Source organism: Cervus canadensis, chromosome 11, assembly GCF_019320065.1.
Source record: "Cervus canadensis isolate Bull #8, Minnesota chromosome 11, ASM1932006v1, whole genome shotgun sequence".
Classification (NCBI taxonomy): Eukaryota; Metazoa; Chordata; class Mammalia; order Artiodactyla; family Cervidae; genus Cervus; species Cervus canadensis.
Window position 1 is genome coordinate 26,083,543 of NC_057396.1, and position 16,955 is coordinate 26,100,497.

The 16,955-nt window shown below is 40.1% G+C and overlaps 1 protein-coding gene across 2 annotated transcripts in view; it reads left to right on the plus strand.

Annotated features, from left to right (window-relative positions):
• UBE4A (ubiquitination factor E4A) overlaps window positions 1–16,955 on the plus strand; it is a 40,577-nt gene that overhangs the window by 18,909 nt on the left and 4,713 nt on the right. For both annotated transcript variants that reach the window (XM_043481367.1, XM_043481368.1), the window contains 10 exons: window positions 589–709; window positions 2,520–2,824; window positions 4,379–4,511; window positions 5,553–5,740; window positions 7,703–7,803; window positions 7,913–8,026; window positions 9,507–9,681; window positions 13,449–13,629; window positions 14,096–14,243; window positions 15,339–15,496. In XM_043481367.1, coding sequence (XP_043337302.1) covers window positions 589–709; window positions 2,520–2,824; window positions 4,379–4,511; window positions 5,553–5,740; window positions 7,703–7,803; window positions 7,913–8,026; window positions 9,507–9,681; window positions 13,449–13,629; window positions 14,096–14,243; window positions 15,339–15,496 — 1,624 coding nt within the window. The remainder of the gene's footprint in view (window positions 1–588; window positions 710–2,519; window positions 2,825–4,378; window positions 4,512–5,552; window positions 5,741–7,702; window positions 7,804–7,912; window positions 8,027–9,506; window positions 9,682–13,448; window positions 13,630–14,095; window positions 14,244–15,338; window positions 15,497–16,955) is intronic.

Here is a 16,955-nt window from a genome sequence, read left to right on the forward strand (position 1 = left end):
ATAACTATGAAGGTACAGAGCTGTGAAACAACTAAGGAGCAGTGGGAAGCTCCACATGGCTAGAACATGGGGTAACTGGGGGAAGGGGTATGGAAATTGGCAGGAAATAAGCCTAGGGAGGAAGAATATTGAAGCCAAATTGGAGAAAACTCAAACAATACAGAGAAGTGAAAAGAAGGAAATAAACCACTCTTAGTCTTACCACTCGAATCACTCTTAATTATTATATATTTCTTCCCAGTTTTTTAACTCTTCTAATTATAAAAGTAACACATGCTCAAAAGCAAATAATCTTATATACAGAAGAGTACAGAATAGTAACAAATGATTACCTATCTCCTGGGAAAATCTACAGTGCTATCTAACATTCCTTTTAATTTTTGGTGATTTCATGATCAAGCTAAAGAGATTTAACTGCATTTCTATAGACAGAAGCTAAAAGACATTTTTAGACCAATAGAGTAGGAATGTTATAAGATCTGTTTTTAAGAAGATATTACTCAGTTCACTGGAAGCAGGATAAGGGGACACTGGAGCCAAGATAGATGTCTATGGCAGGACATTTACTCTTCCTTTCCTTTCTTTGAGGTTTGGACAAAGAGACCTGTTTGATTCCGGCTGTGCAGGAGCCAGAGTTTCCCCAGAACTACAACCTAGTGACAGAGAACCTGGTCCTGACGGAGTACACCTTGTACCTGGGGTTTCACAGGTAGCTCCTGTGATGTCATTGGGGAAGAACTGTTTGGTTGTGTTGATATCAGAAGGTTAGAAGTGAGTCTTATAGCAATCTCACTTTATACTGAAGGCCTACATTAGGATCTGATAGGAAAAGGGCATTATACGCATTAATCTGTGTCTAGATCAACTGGCTTTATCCATGTGCCTTGAATTTATTTTGCATTTTTGACCTGTTAAAACTTTTTAAAAAATTAAAGATATACTATATTATATAAATATAGTGTAAAGATACACTATATATTTCTCTCGATCTGGACATTTTTAAATCACTGTCTTCCTTTTGTCATCCATACAAGTGGAATTTTCATTTAATATTTCACATTCTGCTCTTTAATTTTCATTACTACTTATTATGCCTGATGAAAAAAGAGAAAGCTTTATTCTATGGTATAGAGAGACAAAATTGACAAAAGTTAAAGAAATGTTTTAAGAGATTTCAGAATGATCATAAAATCTGTATCAGAGAGGATTCTGCATGTGTAAAAATTTGAAAGCTAAGGTGTGTAACTTCCGAAAATGGTCTGGTTCTGGCTAACCGCATGTCATTCTGTGATTTTTTTTTTCCCCTCTGATTTAGCTGATTGTGACGAACATTTTATAAATAAGGGGGAAAAATAGCTACTCACTGATAGTTATAATCTATAGGAAGGCATATTGAGGACAGGAATTTTTAATGGCTTTTCGGGAAACCTAAAATGACATAGCTTTTTTCAAACGTCATCAGATTTTTCAAAAAATGAAATTATATCTTTACTAGAGATACTTTCTCTCTCTGTCATTGATATTTTAAATGAGACAGTAGATAACAACTTACCATGTATTTATTAGCCTATTAAAACACAAAAATGAAAGTCTGGCTAACTGTAGACATCATCCACAGAGCCAAAGAGAATGAGTTTGGACTGTACACACAGACACAACTCTCCATGACATTGAACTCTGGGTCTTCCTTTCATTAGAGAACATTTGGATGACCTTTTTTGAAGAATCATTTAATTTTTATTGACCATCTGAGGACTGGAAGCTGCTGTTAGGTTGCATTCCAGGTGGCTTCTGGTTTATATCTGGTCATTGCTAATCTGGGAAGTGCCTGGTGGCTCAGTCTGTAAAGAATCTGCCTGCAGTGCAGGAGACCTGGGTTTGATCCCTGGGTTAGGAAGATCCCCTGGAGAAGGAAATGGTAACCCACTCCAGTATTCTTGCCTGGGAAATCCCAAGGACAGAGGAGCCTTGCAGGCCTCAATCCATGGGGTTGCAGAAATTGGACACGACTTAGTGACTAAACCACCACTACCATCACCACCATTGCTAATCTGAACTCCATTCTCACCAGCTTTAGTTCTCTACTAACCATGAAAAGACTGTGCATATACCCACATCCAAGTACAATCATTGCCTTTGGGTGGTGTCAAACTATCTTGTACTTTGCGTAATCATTATATATTGTACATAATAAAAGCCCAGTCTACACCCTGCTCAACCAAGCCACTGTTCTTTGGATAGTGCATTTCAGCCAAAGGCAACTAACTATATGTTGAATATTTGGTAACATTTTCCCGGTGCTCTGCTCCCAGCCCTATCCTGTCAGTAACTTTTGTGACATCTGTGTCATCACAACCGCAGCCCTATGTCCTAAAAGGGAATACTAGAATAAAGTATTTGTTCTACTTTATTTAAAAACATTTAAAAACAAATGAGGATTTGTTTTTCAGAAACAGTCTGTACTCAACCATCTGTTTGTGAGCCTTCTGACCCAGTCTCTTCTGCTCTCTTGAGGGCAGGTTGCATGATCAGATGGTAAAAATCAACCAGAATCTGCATCGGCTGCAGGTAGCCTGGCGGGACGCTCAGCAGAGTTCCAGCCCTGCTGCTGACAACCTCCGGGAGCAGTTTGAACGACTGATGACCATCTATCTTTCTACCAAGACGGCCATGACTGAGCCGCAGATGCTGCAAAACTGCCTCAACTTGCAGGTGTCCATGGCTGTTCTCCTGGTTCAGCTGGCCATAGGCAACGAGGGCTCACAGCTGATGGAGCTGACTTTTCCTTTGCCAGATGGCTACAGTTCTTTGGCTTATGTGCCAGGTGAGCTGGCTTTCCCTTGGGAACTTCCTATTTATAGCCATCTGAGTTTAACTGGGTCACTTTGGAAGTATAATACTCAAAATATCCTACCTTAGCTATCATTCAGCTGTTTTTGGAGAAACAACTCAAACTCGTAGATAATGACTGTTGGTCAGAGCCTCGGAGAACTGACAGCTGGTTCCTCAGTTATGTTGCCACTGCTCTGCAGATCAGAAAATAGTCTTTAGAGGGTGAAGTGCAGTCAGGGTTTTCAGAGCTGTTAGTTTCTATCATTAATATCGTTGGTCATTCGACTTATAAATTTATCTTTCTAACCCTCCCCCCTGTGCTAGTCTTTAGGAAAAAAAAATCTTCTCCTCTTGGTTAACCCAGAACAGAGAGTGTGTATGTCTGTTTTATTGATTGAGGGGTCAGCAGATATTGTCCATCAAATTTAGGTTATATTTTTTCTTTAATTTTTATTTTATCTTGGAATATAGTTGGTTTACAATATTGTGTTGGTTCCAGGTGTACGGCAAAGTGATTCAGTTATATATATACATTCTTTTTCAGATTCTTTTTTCCATATAATTGGGAAATTTGAGAAATTTCCTGTGCTATACAGTAGGTCCTTGTTGATTACCTATTTTATATAGAGTAGTATGTATGTATTAATCCCAAACTCCTAATTTATCCCCCTGCACTTCTTTTCCCCTTGGTACAAATTACATGCTCTTAATCCCTGTACTAATCATTGATTGCTGAGTAACAGATTACCCCAAACATAGCAACTTAAAACAACAAACATTATTACACACAGTTCCCTCAGGTCAGCAATCCAGGATTAGTTTAGCTGCATGGTCCTGACTTTGGTCTCTCATGAAGTTGCAGCCAGGCTATCCACCAGGGCCATAGGAATCTGAAGACTCGACCAGGGCTGGAGGATCTGCTTACAAGCCTAGTCATGTGGTTGCTGGCAGATCACAGTTGCTTGCTGGCTTCTTTTCCAGGCCACACAGGACTCTCTTTAGTAACTATTCATGGTATGGCAGCTGGCGTCTCTCAGATCAGGGGACAAAAATGGAAGCTGTCGGCTTTTATAACCTAATTATGGAAATAACATGCCATCATTTCTGGAGTAGTGGAGGAGGAGATATACAAGGGCATAAATACAAGAAGGCTAGGATCAGTGGAGCACCCCAGAGACTGATGACCATAGTCATCTAATGTTTTCATCTCTATTCAAGATTCTTCATCTAAAGGGTTATTTTAACTCAGTTAACCTTGAGTGTGGAAGTATATATCCATTGGTGTACTTTCTTAAACTGCAATGGTGTGTTAACAATGTTTTATATCTCTACTGTTCTTCTGTTTACTTGGATAAAACTAAAAATTGCCTTACATTCAGAGGAGGTTCTGCATTTTTTAACTTATCATCCTTCCTAGTACCTGCAAGACCTTTGGGGTTCTTGTAAACCTTCACTAAGTAGAGTAAAAGAGAAGAATTTAAACATCGCTTAATACAGAGAGTCAGATGTTTGGCTAATTCCAGTGAAAATTTTCTTTCTCTCTCAGAATTTTTTGCAGATAACTTGGGTGATTTCCTCATTTTTCTCCGTCGCTTTGCCGATGACATCTTGGAGACATCGGCAGATTCCTTGGAACATGTCCTTCATTTTATCACCATTTTCACTGGAAGCATAGAAAGGTGAAGTGCTGAAAGCGTGGCTCTGTCACAGTGCAGAGCTGTGAAACATTCAGAAGACTTCTAAGCCAAGAAATAAACAAGCCTGAATCATAAGGGGTTGCCTTCAGAAGTTGTGTTAACATTAATGAATCACCTGACTATCCTTATGAGTAGCCCCAAATCCCATACTTGAGAGGCATAATAAACAAAGGACTTTGCCCACAGAGAATTTGAACCTGCATATAAGGTACCAGATGGGAATTCCCCTGCTAGTCCCTGGTTAAAATACTTTCATGCCAGAGAACTTGCCAGGTGCTAATAATCTTCTAATGTCTGATAACAAAGTTTGCTCTACAGTCCTGAATTGGATGAGCAGTAAACTTAGGTAAATGCTCTCTGATCTCAAGACTTACCATTCACAGCTTCTAGTCCTCTTTCCCAGAGGAAGATGCTCACTGACCTGTAGAGTTGCTTCTCTGATTTCCTGGTGGTGGTAGACCAAAGGAAACAATGTGTACGTAAGTGAGAATTTTCTGCACAGAGCCACAGTCCCCTGAGCCGAGTCGCTGAGACGTAGGTAGAACCCACTCCTCCACTGAACTGAACGGGCCTAGGGAGAAATTCTAAACCAACAATTGTTAGGCACATCTGGTATGCATTGTAAGTAATGTAGAATAATTAATTATATCCTGATCCTTATCCCCAGAAAGCCTGGAAAGGCAAGTTTATCCCAGGTGAAGCTGTCAGAGAATAGTAAACAGTAAGTAATACATGATTAAAGAGAAATAAACAGAATGGCAGAGCATTAAATAGAAACTTATCTACTCACCCTCATTATTGGTAAGCTGTGATCTTAAGAACTGAATGGTATACTCTGCATATCCCCAAGAAATTGACAGACTTAAAACTACTCAGTCCTGTTTTCTCCTGTAACACTCTGTAGAGATAGTACAGATACTATATGATGATATGATGTTTTGATTCCTCATGTGGAAAAAAACAGTTATAAATTTGAGAGTAAAGTTTTCTGCTTCCTCAGTTTGCTTTCTGCCCTATTCATAGGATGAAGAATCCCCACCTAAGGGCCAAACTGGCTGAGGTGTTGGAAGCAGTGATGCCCCACATGGATCAGACCCCAAATCCCTTGGTATCCAGTGTCTTCCACCGGAAACGTGTGTTCTGCAACTTTCCCTATGCATCCCACCTTGCAGAAGCTCTCATCAAGGTCTTTGTGGACATTGAGTTTACAGGTAAAGCAATCTAGAATCAAGAAGCTAGTGCATCGCTTAATCAGTTTTTAAATGGAAAATACCATAAGCCATCATTTACTGAATATCTGCCCTGTGCTACCTTATGCTAAGTGCTTTTTTCACATTGTTTCCTTGTCAAAAATACAGGAAAGTTTTACTGTATTATCCCCATTTCCATATGAAGACACGGATGCTTAAAAAAGATTGTTTATGTCATACAACTAAGTGGTAGAATCAGATCTGTCTCACTTTAAAAGAGAAAGACATATACTCCTAATAACTTTACTATATTTTTTGACAGACTCATATTCAAATAAATTGGGCTGTCCAGTTAAAACCTGAGTCTTTATATTTTTCTTGCCTCAAAATTACAGAACGGTGACGAGTAAGACAGTGTGATTGACATATTCTTTTATCTTGTCCAGACAGTCTAACTCTGCTACAGTTTGTTAGATTAAGAATAACAGCAGGAAACATTCCCTAATTTCTCTCATGGCCTTTTGAGCTCTAACCCTGAGATGCTGTGTTTGAGTTAAGCAGTACCCCATCTCAGTCAGTAAACAAGACAGCAAAGCAGTTATTTAAGACCCCTTTAAAGGGGTGTCCTACCATCCAGTGATAAATGCAGTTAACATTAAAGCGATATTTAGCATTTACTGACTGCTTTTCTGTATTAGAATTTTGAATTCATTACTTGCTCACCTCTGAGACTTACTTTCCTCATCTGTAAAATGGGGTTGAAGTGATGACTGAGATAGTATATGTAAATTTTAATTTTATATATTTAATTAATATATATAAGAAGTTGCACAATAAACCCTGCAATTATCTCATTATATGGCCACTACAACTCTTTGGTTGTAATACTAGAGGATGAATTATAAAATAATTATTTGTTTGGCTGCTCAGGGTCTTAGTTGTGGCTTGCAGGATCTTCAGTCTTTGTTGTGGCATGTGGAATCTTTAGTTGCAGCATGCAAACTCTTAATTGAGCACATGGGATCTAGTTCCCTGAACCAGGGAATGAACCTGGGCCCCCTACCTTGGGAATGCAGAGTCTTAGCCAGTGGACCACCAGGGAAGTCCCGAGGGTGAATTATAATAACTGTTTTATTTTCTGAGAAAGTAGAAGTTGAAAAAGATTAAGAGACTTGCATTAAGTGGAGCCAGAAGGAAAACCAAAGTCTTCTGACTCCAAATCCCACACTCCTCCTTTATTATATGACCCAGCCTATAGAGCTCTAGTGGTACCTTTGGCCTGTCAAAAGGTGTACAAGCCTCAGATTTTCAGCTCCTGGCCTGATTTTTCAGAGTAATCAGGACCCAGTTGCCCCCACAGTTGGGATGTTATCCATGAAGAATGTGGAGATTACTTAGTGGCCCATGCTGCATGTGGCTGTCACTGCCACAATGGCTAGCTCAGAGGCCTCATTGAGAGTCAGATAAGCACTCTATGTTTGGATGTGAAAGCATTTGTTTCCCTTGGCTTTTATTTTGCAGCTCAGTCCTCATCCTTTTCTGAGGTCTGTATCCTTTATATCTGTCTCCCTCTTGTTCTGTCGATAAGGAAATAAGTTAACACTTGGCTACAACTCTAGATCTTTATAAACTCCCAGGACTGGCTTTACCAGTATCCTTAACACATTCAGAATTTTCTAAAAATGGCTACACATAGACATAGGGCTTCCCCAGTGGCTCAGAGATAAAGAATCCACCTGCCAATGCAGGAGACACACAGGTTCAATCCCTGGGTCAGGAAGATCCCTTGGAGGAGAAATGTCAACCCACTCCATCTTTCTTGCCTGGGAAATCCCATGGACAGAAGAGCCTGGTGGGCTACAGTCTGTGGGGTCACAAAGAGTTAGACAGGATTGATATCCATCTGTCTGCACATAGACATAAGCTCATATTCTTTCTCTAATGGCACTGGCTTTGCTGATGTTTTGCTCTACCTTACTCCAGGAGACCCCCATCAGTTTGAGCAGAAGTTTAATTACCGCCGCCCCATGTATCCCATCCTCAAGTACATGTGGGGAACAGATACCTATCGAGAGAGCATTAAGGTGAGGGTGTTTTTGGTGAAACCAAAACTGAGTTATCTTTGCTGCAGATAAGCCCCAGTGGGTTGTGATTCTAGACTAAACTGGTGTTCTCTTGGGCTGGGTCTTACAGGATTTGGCTGACTATGCCTCTAAGAATTTAGAAGCCATGAATCCTCCACTTTTCCTCCGCTTTCTTAACCTGCTAATGAATGATGCTATCTTCCTTCTGGATGAAGCCATACAGGTAAAACAAACATATTTAACTGCTCTTATACCATCATACATACTTTTTACCTCTTAGTCATAACAGAGCAATCCTTATGCCCCAAGTACCTGTCTTGGACACCAAAATTTTGCAAGTAATATACTGCCAACCTTGCTGTTATAGTTTGATAGATATTCTTCCATTAGAGACCAAGATCAAGGGTCATCGAAGCCTTATGAGCTAGAATGAGATTTTGGCAGAGTGGAAAAGCAAGTGTGAAAGAAAGGCCAGACTGGCCCAACTAATCAGTCTAGCACTACAGAAAGAAATCAGAGAATCTTCATTCAGTTAGTGACTTTCAGCTTTCTTCCATTGCAAGACATTGGTAACAGTGACCAACCAAGCAGTGATCCTTATCCCTCTTTCCTAAAAGACTGACTTTTATGCCACTATTTGAAAAAAGTCTCTGGTTTGGGTAATTTTTTTCACATAGAGACTCCAAATCATCAGTATTTTTCGTTTGTCCACTGCTTCCCAAATCTTTAGCTCTATCTGAAACATGAGTTTTACAACATACACCAGAGGCCACTCAGCTCCTTCAGCTTAACCATATCTTGTGGAGCTGCCTCTTGCTCCTATAAAAATTCCCTTTATCTGCAACAGGTGTAAGACAGGGCAGTGACCCAGGGGAGACAGAGCAGGTAAGTCATGAGGGTGGCCTGTCGGATAGCCCACACACTCCTCATGTTGATTAGCAGCCTCCCAGTAACTTGTATTTAATTTGTGAAAAAGTGCTCCTCCTTTGATCATAATCCCATACTTAAAGATTTTTAGATCTGTTGCCTTAGAAAACAAGTCCTGTAATAAATGGACCTTTCTCAGCAAGATTTTGGTGTGACAGAATGAATGACACAGATGGCATCTCCATGGGACTATAAGCATAACATGCTTGCCGCAGCAGCAAGAGTGATGAGAAGTAGAGGGTTTTAAATATTTATGGTTCTCCTTCCAGACATCTTGCATATTTGATAGAGCTTTGTTTTTTGATAAGCAGTTTTGGGGGGTGGTTTTGTTTTCCTTCTTTCAGGAAGGGGTCAGCTTTTTTTCCCTGTAGCCTGTTTGCTTTTATCAATGTTTCATATACTGTTTATCCTCCTTTCTGTTTCATAGACTATAATATTTCCAGGGGAATAACCCATTACTCTCCCCAGACTGAGACAATGTTTCCACAGTTTCTTTTTTTAAAAAATTTTTAAAGGCTATGGCATGCAGCATGTAGGATCTTAGTTCCCAAACCAGGAACCCATGCCCCCTGCATTGGAAGCACAGAGCCTTAAACAATGGACCACCAGGGAAATCTCTCCACAATTTCTTTTTAAATGTAATAAAGCCTCCTGTCTCTTATGTAGTCCTTGGTTTTCCCAGCTTAGTGGACTAGATTTTAAATAGGACCTCTTAAATATCATCTTCCTTTCAATACACTTTGTCCTCTGATCCATTCCACCTCTGGTTTCTGTAGTATTTGAGCAAGATAAAGATTCAGCAAATTGAGAAGGACCGAGGTGAATGGGACAGTCTGACTCCAGAAGCCCGCCGAGAGAAGGAGGCTGGCCTACAGATGTTTGGACAGTTAGCACGTTTCCATAACATCATGTCCAATGAAACAATCGGTACCCTTGCGTTTCTGACATCAGGTAAGGACACAACATACTGCTTTCCCCAAAAATGCAGTGGTTAAAATCCGTTTCAGCTGAGGGATCTGCCCCACTGAGGCTCTGGTGACAGTATCCTCCTCCACAGTCTGAGAGGAAGTGAATCACTAGAGAAGCTTCAGAAAGAATGTTGCCCACTGTTGACATGGAAATGAGGAAATGGTCACCCTTATACAGCTGCCAGAAGGCATAAGTTAGTGTCATTTTTCTTGAGGACAACATAGCCATATAAATATACCTGGGGGTGTTTGTGTTGACTTGAAAAAATATCCTTGAACTCTGGTTAAATGTGGTAGATCAGAGACGTTTATCTCCACTCCCTCTGTAGCTCCACTGTCCAGTTCAGTAGCCACTTGCAACATGAGTCTGTCAAGCATTTCAACTGCAGCTAGTCAGAAATAAGATGTGCTGTAAGTAGAAAATTCACACTGCAAGACTTTGTATCTAAAAGTAAAAACTTCCTTTAATAATTTATATTGGTTATATATAAAATGGGGGCGTCCCTGGTGGCTCTGATGGTAAAGAATCTCCCTGCAATACAGGAGACCTGGGTTGGGAATATCCCCTGGAGAATCCCATTCCAGTATTCTTGCCTGGAAAATTCTGTGGACAGAGGAGCCTGGCGGGTTACAGTCCATGAGGTCACAGAATTAGACACAACTGAGTGACTAAGCATACACATACATATGTGAAATGACAACCAAGGATCACCAGGCATTTGAGAAAATCCTCTTAACACAAATAACAGCCAAAAATGCCTTCAAATATCTTTATAAGTCTCAGAGGGATGAAAAAAGATACAGCATACATAAGACAAGAACAAAGAGGCAATACCAGAGATTATCCAAAGAACAAGAGCTCTTGAATATTGAAAATACCACTTCAGAAATTTTGAAAAGTCAGTAGGACAGTTAGAAAATAAATTCACGGAACTCTTCAATGAAAACAGGAAAAAAAAAAAAAAAAAGATGGAAATTAGAAGAGAAAGAAGAAGAAAATATCAATCTAGAAAGTCTCAAAAGAGAAAAATGAAAGGGAGCAAAGAAATAATACCCTCCAAATTCCCCAAAACTAAGAGGTTCTAAATCAAAAGGAGCCCCCAAGTGCCCAGCACAGGGAATCTTCAAGACCCCCACACTAAGGTATATCATTGAGGTGTTTTAGAAAATCAGGGTAAAGAGGAGATCTTAAAAGGTCCCCGAGAAAAATCAGGTAATGTGCAATGGTTTAAGCGTCAAAATATCTTCGAATATCACAACAGTGACATTTGAAGCTGTAACACAGTCCTGATGGAAAATTATCTTTTCAGCCTAGAATTCTATAGCCAGCCAAACTGTCAATCCTGTTTGAAGGTAAATGTAAGGAAATTTTCAGAGGTGACGGTATCAAATTTACTTCCAGTGTACCCTTTCTTGAGAAGCTACAGAGAGATAGACATACTCAAAATGGAGGAGGAAAGTGGAATCCCATAAGAGACATACAAAGGAAGTCCAAGGCTGATGGAGGTAGCCTGTGTGACCACCACACTGCAGGCCTATAAAATTGGAGTCCAGAGTGGAGTGATGGATGGAAACTTCCAAAAAACATCTCAAAAACTGTTTTCGAGAGTTCTACATTTCTGGTGGAGAATTTAGAAAGATTTAATGATAGGTACTCTGCAAGTAAGCAAAAAAATAATTAAAATTTTTATTAAGAGTATACCCACTCTCAGCTCACTGGAGAAGGAAATGGCAGCCCACTCCAGTATTCTCGCCTAGAGAATCCTGTGGACAGAGGAGCCTGGTGGGCTGCTGTCCACAGGGTCGCACAGAGTCGGACAGGACTGAAGCAACTTTGCATGCATGCATGCCTTGGAGAAGGAAATGGCAACCCACTCCAGTGTTCTTGCCTGGAGAATCCCAGGGACAGAGGAGCCTGGTGGGCTGCCGTCTATGGGGTTGCACAGAGTCAGACATGACTCCAGCGACTTAGCAGCAGCAGCACTGTCAGCTGGAACTAGTTACTGAACAGAGAGACCTCTGTGCCAATTCCCAAGAAGTATCTTGAGCATGAAGTCTCTGAGTTGGGAGTTGTTAGGGGAAACACATTGACTGAAACTGCCTGCCCTGGCCAGGCACCATAGTAGCAATTAGCGTGAGTTATTTTATGACAGGAGGTCCTGGTAAGGAGCATGGAACTAAACTACCACCAACCGGAAGAATTTGAGAAAGGTCAAAAGGAGATGCCATGTGCCCTGCCCCTTCTAAGAATCCTTCTCCCTGGCATCCATCTTGACTAAGCAATGCATGTGCCACCAGGAAGGACCCTGAGTCAGAATGATGGGCCAGAGAAAACCCAGGAACTAATCTCATCACCATAAAACCTGAGACTGAGCCATGTGGCAGAGCAGTGCTCCTGGGTTCCCTTACCCTCCTGCTTTCCGCCCATGCACCCCTTTCCAATAAAGTATCTTGCTATATCAGCAAAAAAAAAGGTATGTGTGTATATTATATTATTATTACTTTATATAATTTTTAGAATACTGTGTGGCTCTGCTGTGATATTTTCATGCTCTTAATGAAAAATCTAAATTATTTCTCCAAAGATCTGCTTATATATTAGGGAAATTTATATTAGGAGAAGAGGGACAAGAATATGAACTAAACTCTCACCAGTAGTAGAGTCAATATATAATGACTAAAAAGGAAAAATTAAGAACCAGCAATACTAAACAAGCTGTACTCTACTTGGCTGTGCACTTGGCATGTATATATGTATTTCGAAATTAGTGACCTAGCAGTCAGTTTCTTACAAATTTGTTATAGGATATAATAAGTCTAAAAGGTGTATGTAAAAAATTTAAAAAATTAAAAAAAAAAAAAAGGTGTATGTATACACACTGAAGTTCATCAATTAGTATAATAATTTTAACAGGACCAGCAACAAAGGTAGAGTAAATAAATAATTCATGGTGCAATCATATGTGGTTGTTAAAAAGGGTATAAATCATCACTATCCTATAGTACTTTATATGATTGTTGTTTATTTGCTATGTCATGTCCAACTCTTTACCCCCAATGTAGCCAACAAGGCTCTTCTGTCCATGAAATTTCCCAGGCAAGAATACTAGAGTGGGTTGTCATTTCCTTTTCCAGGGGATCTTCCCAACCCAGGGATCAAACTCACCTCTCCTGCTTGGCAGGCAGATTCTTTTCCACTGAGCCACTTGGGAAGCCCACTTTATGTGATAGAAATGTGTAAATCTACACTGTTCAATACTGTAGTTACTGGCCACACGTGGCCATTGAACACTTGATATGTGGCTAGTATACCTAAGAAACTGGAGTTTTCTACTTAATTTTAGTTAATTTAAATAGCCACATGTGGCCGTGGCTGCCATGTTGGACAGCACAGGAACTTATAAATGGTAAGATATTTATGATACTGTTAATGAAAAAAGTTACAGAGTATGTATGATAGTCACTTTGTTTTAAAAATGTCTATGTAAAAAAAATGTATATGTCTATAAATATGGACAGAAAAGCTAGGACATATTAGCAAAATGTAACTAGTGTTTACTGTGAGTGGTTATTTTTGTATTTTATTTGCTTTGCTTATCTAATATTTTCTAATATTACTGCAGTAAAAATGTATTTCAAAATTGCTTTCAAAAAAAGCAGTCCCCAGAGGTCTCTAAGTAAGACTCTAGGACACATTGAGTTGAAGATTTCTGGTGGACTGGGTTTTCACAGGCTTTGGCTTTTTTCCAGAGATCAAGTCCCTCTTTGTGCACCCTTTCCTGGCTGAGCGCATCATCTCCATGCTGAACTACTTCCTGCAGCACCTGGTTGGCCCCAAGATGGGGGCCTTGAAAGTCAAGGATTTCAGTGAATTTGACTTCAAACCCCAGCAGCTCGTTTCAGATATCTGCACCATCTACTTAAATCTTGGGTACCTGAGATTTAAATGGGGCAGGCTAGAGGGGTTGCTCATGTTTTAACTGGGGGTTTTGCTAGTAGAATGAAATAACTAGCTGGTAATTATGTGGAAGTAGAAAAGATTTGTTTCTAGTTGGCTGACAAAGTAGTCTTCTGCAGTTCTAAATCATGAGATTTCGTATGACCTGTGGGATGTCATTTAGAATTTCCAGCATTCTGCCTTGATCTGTTCAAAGATAAACTTTACTAATTGTTTCATTGTTTGGTAAAGCAGTACTTTTTTTTTTTAAACAGTATATTTTTATGGTCACCAGATACTTGATAAGACTTCCTTCGTAAAAATTAGAAGAGATCATTCTATAACAAAAGAACATTCACGATACCTAAGTGATGGGGAACTTTGTTCCTCAAGCCCTCTGTTATTGCCCTCTTTGATCTACCCTCTGATGCTTAGTTTGTTTCTGATGCTGACCTTCCAGGGACGAGGAGAATTTCTGTGCCACTGTGCCCAAGGATGGCCGTTCCTATTCCCCAACTCTCTTTGCACAGACAGTCCGAGTCCTGAAGAAAATAAATAAGCCTGGGAATATGATTGTGGCTTTCAGCAACTTAGCAGAGAGAATCAAGGTGAGAAGGATAATTTGCTTATTAACGTGTTCAATAAAAATCATGTTGTCAACTGAGCTGTTTTGCTTTTTTACCCAACTTTATGGGGGAAAAGAGTATTGTGTTGAGAAAATATAAATAAATGAATGAATCCTCCTGGCCAGTCGATAAGTAAAACAACCATATTCTTTAATAGTACTATTCTTTTCAATATGAGGGTGAGAACAGAAAAATAAGAAGCTTCTGCTAAAAGAAAAGAATTGACAGATTTTTAATAGGTTGTTTTTATGAAAACTTCTCTGTACAGCGTTACCAATAGATTTGAAAATCTGTGATATTAACGCAGAACTTTTTAGAGTAGAATTCAAGATTAGTAGCTTCTAGTCATTGATTTTTATTGATTTTTCTCTGTTCTATCTGTAATTGGCTTATATAGGAATAGCCATACATTTTAAAGATTAAAATACTATATTGTACTCAGCTAATCCCTTTGGTTAGAGCAGCTTCATTAACAATTATGAAAAAGGAAAAACTATGGCAGAGTCTAATGGAAAACCTTCCTAATTGATAAGTCTTCCTTTCATTGAGTTACTTTTTTATTGAATTGGGCTTCATCTTTACCTAGAGCTTAGACAGATGGATCCCTGAGGAGCTAGAGTCATGAAGGAATTAAATGCTGAAGCCACTTTTAAATTCCTGTACCTGTTTGTACCTAAAACCGGAAACTGCTTTTCATACCAGACTGCATGAATGACTCTGTAATTATGTAAATAGGAACCCCTGCAACCTCACCTCCCCTACAACAGGACTGTTGTCAGAAGTACGGATGTTGTCTGTGGTGTTTTGTTTTGTTTTGTTCCCTTTAACACTTAAACTCATTTCCAGTTTTGACCTCTAGCAGCTGGGCCAAACTGACTGAAGATTCAGAGTTGGGGCTAAATGTTAAATTTGCTCCTGTAATATCCATCTTGGCTTGTTTAGACCATAAAGCTAAAAATTATTCCTATCGCTGTACAGGGTTATTAATGACCCCTTAAGACTAGGGAATCATCACGGAGCATTTTGAACTCAGCTGCTTCGGTTAATTCCCCCTAACTGGCTGGTTCTTATGCTCAGTCCCTAGCAGACCTCCAACAGCAGGAAGAGGAAACCTATGCTGATGCCTGCGATGAGTTCCTGGACCCCATCATGAGCACACTGATGTCTGACCCTGTGGTGCTGCCGTCCTCCAGAGTGACTGTGGACAGATCCACCATTGCCAGACATTTGCTCAGGTGAGCCGGCCCCCAAAAGCAGCCTCGGGAGTACACGTGTACCTTGGTCTGCTGTCGTCTTTTTCTCCCACTACAGTGCTGTGTACCCAGTAGGTACCCCAGATTGTTAGTTTATTAATGTGCTATGTGGAGGAAGCATTTTGGTAGAAGTATATCACCTGATTGTTAAGGATGTCAACATCCAGTATAAGACACTGTTAGGAAATGCTGGCGCTAACCTTACCTCTTCTTCCTCAAGGAAATAATTCCTATCAATATTTATTATAATATATGTCAACCTGGAGTATAAGTTGACTTGAAATTGTGGCTCAGCTAGTAAAGAATCCACCTGCAATGTGGGAGACCTGGGTTCAATCCCTGAAAAAGGGAAAGGCTACCCACTCCAGTATTCTGGCCTGGAGAATTCCATGGACTGTATAGTCCATGGGATCGCAAAGAGTCAGGCACGACTGAGCAACTTCCACTTTCACTTTTAGTTGTAAAAATATAAGACAGGTTGTTGGGGATTTTTTTGTTTTTAATTCAGGTTTTACACTCATCACATGGTTTTACCAACATTCTGCTCCAGCTGTTAGACTCAGCCATGGTGACTTCAAGTTTTCCTCAGCCTACCTCCTCTAAGTACAATATTAGATAGAAATGGGTACTGGGAGACTCTGCCTATTTAAAATGAAGTTATATAAGCTGACCCAGATCTAGGGAAATAATGTTTTTTAAATATTGGAAAAAGGGATGTTTTGCTTGATGGTTTGTGATTAAGCACTCACTATATGCATGATGCTGTGCTGGGCAGTATGTCTTTTCCAAAGTGTCACTGAGAATTTATATTTTTATTGTGGCTTCAGAATACAGAAAGAAGGTATATTAGCCTTTAAAATATGTTATAAATCATCTTACCTGGGAGGAAGCCATAATCTGCATTAGTTGAAGAGCAGTTGGTTAACTAAATCAAGTGTCAGTCAACAAAGCTTTATCCCTTAACATCTTATATTGTTTCAGGAGTCTGTCACTAAAACTCCAAAGAGCTCTTTATGCTGACATGATTGTACAGGGTCTCTGTCCTAGGGAAATGGAATCAAATACCATCTGAAGAGCAGGGCTTCCCTGGTGGTTCAGATGGTAAAGCATCTGCCTACAAGGCAGGAGCCACAGGTTCGATCCCTGGGTCAGGAAGATCCTTGGAGAAGGGAATGGCTACCCACTCCAGTATTCTTGCCTGGAGAATTCCATGGACAGAGGAGCCTGGCCACACACACACACACACACACACACAATTCCATGGACAGAGGAGCCTGGACACACACACACACACACACACACACATAATCTGAAGAGCAATGTTGGAGAAGGGAATGGCTACCCACTCCAGTATTCTTGCCTGGAGAATTCCATGGACAGAGGAGCCTGGCCACACACACACACACACACACACACACACACACACACACACACACACACA